This window comes from Cryptotermes secundus, unplaced genomic scaffold, assembly GCF_002891405.2.
Source record: "Cryptotermes secundus unplaced genomic scaffold, Csec_1.0 scaffold1276, whole genome shotgun sequence".
Taxonomy (NCBI): domain Eukaryota; kingdom Metazoa; phylum Arthropoda; class Insecta; order Blattodea; family Kalotermitidae; genus Cryptotermes; species Cryptotermes secundus.
Window position 1 is genome coordinate 211,109 of NW_019740668.1, and position 7,374 is coordinate 218,482.

Sequence of the window (7,374 nt, forward strand, 5' to 3'; positions counted from 1 at the left end):
TGAATTCATGGAGCTTATTAGTTCATTTGTTTTGTTTCTCAATCCTCTTATATTCTGATGGAATATTCTTAGTACTTTATTATTCATTGAATTTAGTAGACTGCAATTACCTTTTCCGATTTCTATTGGTTCACTTACATTATTGTCTGAGAGATTAGTTTCTTTTGCAATTTCTTTTACTTGATAAACTTTACTTGCACTCTTTATCCTAAAAAATGATTCTGAACACCCATGACAACTGGAATGTGTCTGCCTTTAATGCTCTCTGCAATGAGTCGCGTCAGCTTGTCCTTGCCTCGAGGATTAAGATGCAAACCATGGACAGTATGTTCGCTCCTCAGTATTGAAGAGACAATATATACCCACGCAGGAGAGAAACCGTTCACGTTCAATTTGTGCACGAAAGCTTATGCATTTGGGTCAAATTTAGTAATAATGTAAGTGTGGCTATATGAGTAAGAAAGTATGTAAATTCTGCAATAATATACTTTCATACAAAGAGTCATGTAAGATACTTTTTTCGGACCCATACAGATTCAGCACTCTTACTGGTTTAAAGCCCTAGAAATGTGATATAAGTGGTCAGACGTGACAGAACGGTTCTTTGGAAAAAACCATTCATGACGAAGCTGCAGGGAAGCCCTGTACATACGTGAATTGTAAGTAAACCTTCATACATGTCGATCTAGTTGTGTACCATCATGTACAGACAAGAGAGAAGCCTTACACATGATAAACTGTTTTGTAAGAGTGAAGAATCTTACAAGTCTAATAATGTGAAAATTCTTGACACAGCCAAAATCTATGCACCGAGGCACTCATAATGGAAATAAATGTCATATATTTAAAGTTCGCGGTATGAATTTCTTACGCCTGGGGAATCGGAAGTCATATTATCGTATCCATATCGTTGAAAAGCCATTATGCTGCGGCGTGTGTAAAACAAATTTCATATGTAAAGACGTACAGGGATTATCAGGCAAACACATGCTGGAGAAAACCCTTATAATTTCACTGTATATATTTGTATTTGTATTTGTATTTGTATTTATATTTGTTCAAGAAATCCAAAAAAGGATATAGAACATGTCACAGAACTAAATATAAAACAGGATACATGCATAAATTACACGACTAGATAGTACAATGAATCAAACAATAACAAGTTTCAAAGATCCAAAAAAATGGATATAAAACATGTCATAAATAATACAAAACATAAAATACTCAGTTATGCTTATCTGGATNTTTCTCTGTAAGAGGTTATCAGTCCGCTTTAATATTGTGTGGCAGTATTACAAAACACGTATTTTGTGACTGGCTAATGTTATTTGAATATTTTAATATACATATGCTATGAGTAGTGTATTAATAGACTTTGTACTTCAAAATTTACAAGTGGAGATATGACAGGTATTTTATATTCATGTAAGAATGCTTTTGTTATAGTTTGCTGTAATTCCGCTGTAAGTCCATCAGAAACTTCAAGTTGCATATCCAATAAATTTGATGTTCAGCGTGTCGTAAATTGATCTTGTGCGATGAATGTGTGAGGTTTCTTGTTAATCTAGGCTCTGAAATTATTTTCAGAAGAGTCAAAAAGAAAACACTAAATGAACATGGCATTATGTTATGCTGCTCATGTTGATTACAGTTAGAAGAAATTTATTTCTCTTTAAAATAACTGCATTTAAGTTTGTGTGTTCAATTTTAAAGAAAACCGTCAGTTTTCCATTTTACATTTGCCAAGTACTGTCACTACCAGTGAGTGTATGGTTGCTGTGTATTACTCACTCAGAGAAAGCCAACTCGCAGTATCATCCTTCAGCAGTTATCACTTGGCTAGTCAAGAAGTTTCGCCCTTCTGTAGAACCCAAATATTCATGTTCACAGTAGTGAATGACTAAAGCATCTCTTGAACCAGATAAGCCCACTCCACATCCTGTTTATCTGACATCTCTGATGCCTCTCTGTTTGTGTTTTATATTTATAATTTTGTGTGAATTTTTATCTCATGCATTTTGCATGGCCGTGAGATCTAGGTTTCATTGTCATATATTTTGCGAAGCGTACAAGTTATGAAACCCTTCATTAGGCAGATTTCTCCAGTCATGTGTAGATCGAAATTTTCTTGATCTTGGCATTAGTTGGAGGTGAGTGGTCAGCTTCATGCACCGGCTGCTTTACCCCCTGGAAAGGGCCCCCAGTATCCATTGGATAGGAGTCTGGGTGGGCCCCAGAGCTGGTCTGGACAACATGGAGAAGTGAAAATTCTTATCCCCACCAGGACTTGAACTCCGACCCCTTACAGTCATTCAGCCCGTAGCCAGTCGCTCCCAGCTCCTATTCTCCTCAGTAACCTGTTCTTATATCCTCTCTATACCCTCTTTGAGTGAGACACCAGGTTTCTGACCCATGATAAACAACAGATGAGATTATGAGAAGATTATTCTGTGATGCCATATAGTTTGGCAGATAAGTACCACCATTTTGGAAGACGCTGCTGCCTCCATCTTCATGCGGAAAAATGTGCTGGTATCTATCTTCCAAAGTACATAGTGTCACATCCCAGAAGATTGTAATCTTAACATTCATTCAGTGTCATGAGAACTGTAAATCTCACACAGCTAATGTTATAGTTTTGTGTATTTTAATCTTTACATTTTTAGATGTCAGATGGGGAGATGAAAGGTTCTAAACTGAAAGTTCGAAAGCATTTCCCACATTTAATCTACTCTTCATTTATTCATCAATGTAATTTATATTTGTCACTATTAGTCACAGGTATTTGAATTGTACCACACTTCCTAAGGGTTTATTATTTATCTGTGTACTGTTATTTTGTCCTGCATTATGGTGATGAGATGTGAACATAGTCTCTGTTTACTTGTTGACCAGTATCCCACTACTAAGATCTACTAAGCTTCTATGTTTTCCTTTATTGTATTCATGGTTCTGCCATTTAATTAACATCATTCGGACGGGAAAGTTCAACATACAGAAGTGCAAAGCACTTTAAATGGACAATACCATACCCATATTTATGAACTTATTTAACAGCAATATATAGTGTTTATTGGAACCACTAATCATGTATGTTATTTATATTGCCTACTTTTCCCCATTGTAAGTCGGTCTCAGTTATTCTCTCTAAGACTCTTTTTGGCAGTTGAATTATCTATTCGTGCAGGCACACTGCTATACATTCTTTCCTTCAAAAATGCAGAAAATAGGGAGACTAGTATCTATACATCTATATACCCATGTATAAGGGGCAGTCAAATGAAAGTGGGTCACCACACATAAGTCACACGGCGTGCAAGTTGGTAACACTGGAATTTGCTTATGGTACGAACATCTGGTGGGAACATGGGAAAGTGCAGTGACAACATGCCCTTGCACACTAGTCGTTTGTATATTGTGCCGGAAGTAAGGTTAGCGCTACATGTGGTCATCCAACATCAGTAATGGAGGTGGGTAAAGAAGAACAGCGATGTGTAGTGTGCTTTTTGGCTGCTGAAGGGGTAGGAGGACAAGAAATTCATCATCGCATGTCTGTTATTTACAGCAAACACAGCATGTCACGTTCACCTGTGCTGGCATGGCATAAGAGATTCTGAGAGAGACGTGTGTCACTGCAAGATGATGCTTGCCCAGGACAGGCTCATCGTGTCATCACTCCTGATATTATTGCTGCATTGGATGGTCATATCTGGGCAAACCGATGGATCACTGTGGAAAAAATTAGTCTTTTGATGGGAATAAGTCATGGTTCCATACACGCATTGTGACAAAACACCTGCTGTACCGCAAAATCTGCGCGCAGTGGATTCCACATCAACTCGCAGAGGAACAGAAGACTCAGAGAATGGCTGCATCACTGGGTCAATTACAACGATACCATGAGGAAGAGTATGCTTTTCTGTCCTGTTCTGTATTGCCACTGGGGACGAAACTTTATGCCACCATTTTGAACCCGAGAGCAAACGGCAGAGCCAACATGGAAACATGTGAATTCTCCCCCACCGAAGAAATCCAAAGCCATACACGCTAGTTCCGGTAAAGTGATAATGACGTTCTTCTTTGACTGCAAGGGCCCTGTGCTTATGCATGGGGCCACAATCAGTGCACAGCGCTATGAAGACACTTTGCAGAAACTGAGATGTGCCATAAAGTCAAAATGCCCTGGAATGCTATCGAACAGCAGTATCCTTCTTCATGATAATGCGCGCCCCCACGCTGCCAACTCTGAGAGGAATATGCTACAGAGATTTGGTTGGGAAGTGCTTCAACATCCCCCCTACAGCCCAGATCTCTCCCCATGTGATTTTCACATTTTTGGAGACCTGAAGAGAGACATTCGTGGACATCGGTTTGCATCGGACAAAGACGTGTGTGGCTGGGTAAAGATGTGGTTCCGTAGACAGCCCACAAGCTTTTTCAAGGATGGGATTGACTCTCTTATCTAACCATATCTCTTAGGAGATCCAGATAACTTTATTCCTGCCAACCCCTTCGTCACCCCCCCCCCGTGGGGTAAATGTGTTAACAGTTTTGGAGATTACTTTTGAGGTAAGAAATATTCTTTAATATGCTTTGGCTTCTGAACCGTTTTCATTTGACTGCCCCTCATACATGTGGGGTCTAAAAAAAAGCTAAATTTGATTATGCATAGTTCTGGTAGTCTGCACAAAAAGTCATCAAAGAATTTATGTGAATCTCAGGTTAAAGGCATTTTGTCAGAAATGGTACATGCTACATTAATTGATATCTGTCAGATGAAATATAGATCCTATTGTGTTGCTAACCCATTGTATAGTTTTCTGTATGGTGTACAAAATGTATGAAGAATAAGCTACTATATTCTTACATTTTAATATATTTGCTGTTTGGTCAGCAGTACATTTTATGTGAAACAGATTGATATTAAAACCAGTGAAGGGTGCATTTTCAGAATAACATATGTTGACAGTCAGTGTGTAGGCCATTGTCCTTTTTATGACATTTTGATTTGCAGTAAACCTAGTCTTAACAATATTAATGCATTAGTACCTCAAAATTCACTTCTAATAGTAGGCCCCAAGCATGATCAAGTCTGAAGAAAGCCATCTTCTGGGACGTGGCGCCGTGTATAAATTGTGTTAACCGACGTTTCGGAAGAACGTATCACCTCCATCTTCAGGGTAGAAGGCAAGAAGAAATCTGCGATCAAACCAGCAGAGCAGGTGCCACAGTCGGTTCACGTCTGTCAACGCAATTTCTACACGGCCCCACATCCTAGAAGACAGTTTTCTTCATAGTCACGACCGTGAAAACCTCAAATCTTACATAATCAAGTCTGTTTTCTTGTGCATATTTTTGGCATTATATAAAAATGTCCTTGTGCTTAATTAGTTATTCACTATGCCATGAAGACATACAGGGATTGAAGTTATAGCTCCACCTTTCTTTACCTCGGCACTAGATGGGGCTGAGTGGTCAGCTTCATGCCCCTGTCACTTTACTTCTCCCCCCCCCAAGTGAAAGAGCTCCCAGTATCTGTTAATTTATTTTCTTATTTCAAGTCATAAAAACGTTTATCATAAAACTTATAAGTTATAGACTAGTAATGTATAGCCAAAATAGGCTTGGTACATATTTTTTCCTAGTGTCCTTGAACATACTTAATTTGAAGGGTTACTGTCTTCTGGGATACACTGTAATGGCTTGCCACCTACTTACATCCAGGAATCTTGTTCAGCTTGTTTGACCATGAAGGTGGAGATGATGTGGTCCTTCAAAACATCAGTTTACTTTAAGTGGACTACATGGCGCTATATCCCAGAAGACAGTACTCTTCATAACCACTGCTGTGAGAACCTCAGATCCTACATACCTAAATTTATAACCTGCAAATTTATAAAAAATTAATATTTCACTCATAATAATTCTCTTCATAATGCAATTTAAAAGAATGCGTTAAAGCCATTAGTCTGGGCTAATCTATGATTTAAGTTAAAGTGTTCATTTCTGTTGTCTGTCTGCCAATTCGGGTATAATAAGCTGATGTAGATGTGGACATTGATATTGTCATGCCTAGAAATGGTCTGTACTCTGCTTTTGCCGTACATTACAGTGACTGTAATGGTGATTTATATCTCATTGTCTTTTATATTCATGTCACAGTGTCGGGCTACCCAGCCCTCCACATCCTCACCAGTTCATTCTGTGCCACTCAGTGCACCATGATGTCTGTTCTTGACAGTGTCATGCAATATGGCCACCCTTTGGATAGTTGCTTCATAAGCTCCTGCAACGAGAGTAGATGCCCGGGATGTTTCTTTGGTTTCTGAACAATCAAGAGACTCAGCATGATCCCAAGCCAGTATCATCTGTGGAATATGACACCATATAAAAGGTAAAGTTGTCCCTGTGCTTAATGAATTAAGCACTATGCCATGAGATGTATGGGACAGTCTCATAAGTAGTTACCAATTCTTCAGTACACCATCTACCACCATCTTCAGAATAGATTCACCATCAGTTTGATATTCTCTCATAATATTCTTACCACAGATCTGTTTTCCTCTTACATGCTTTTTCAGCCTTGTTAATGCAGTCTTAGCACAAGAATGTATTTGGACTAAATCCGGTATTTCAGATATATACACAAAAATGTGTGGGAGAAATTAATTTTGGTCAATTGTTGGTATAGATCAGATATAACATCATCAGTTTTCTTAAAAAGCGTCCATAATAGAGAAATTTTGTGCCTAAAAATGATTTTAATCAGATTTGTGGCGTTTAGTTGGAACTTTTCTTGATACAGCTGGTATTAGAAATATAAGGAAATGTAATGTGATATCTGTACGATTCATGAAAGTTGCAGTAAATGTACATTGAGGGTACTACAACAGATACGTCGCACTGCACACTTCTGACATCTAGTATATCATTATGTAACCATAGTTTCGAGTAATAACGCGCTTTTAAGTAGATGGCAGGATCATGCATTTCTCAGACAACCGTCCCCATGCCTTCGTCCTGCGTGCAAGTTACACAAGGTCGGTTCTGCCTCTGATCGAAATATCTTTGTTCTATTACAATGTCTCGCAGGCGATGTTACAGCAGGTGACCAAGTTTCACACCCATACAAAACGGATCAAATTAGTTTATGTAATATGGCTAAACATCCCCTGTACCTGTGCACCACGATATGAAGACATGTGGGACATGATGCAATGTGCGTCTTATGTCTCGCACTAAGTAGTTCATTTCATGTTCTAGCTACCTTAATCCGGGGAATACAGCCCTTAGTACCATGTACTGGGTATAAGGCTGGTGCGAGGAAGTGAAGAGAGATATTTGCCGGTATTCGAACCGTGGCTGTCAAGC

General features: G+C 38.8%; 1 protein-coding gene across 1 annotated transcript in view; it reads left to right on the plus strand.

The window, feature by feature from the left end:
- The window catches only part of LOC111872578 (zinc finger protein 239), a 46,174-nt gene extending 39,782 nt beyond the window's left edge, over window positions 1-6,392 (plus strand). The window contains exon 8 of the mRNA XM_033754754.1: window positions 6,245-6,392. Coding sequence (XP_033610645.1) covers window positions 6,245-6,285 — 41 coding nt within the window. The 3' untranslated portion in view covers window positions 6,286-6,392. The remainder of the gene's footprint in view (window positions 1-6,244) is intronic.
- The last annotated feature ends 982 nt before the right edge of the window (window positions 6,393-7,374 follow it).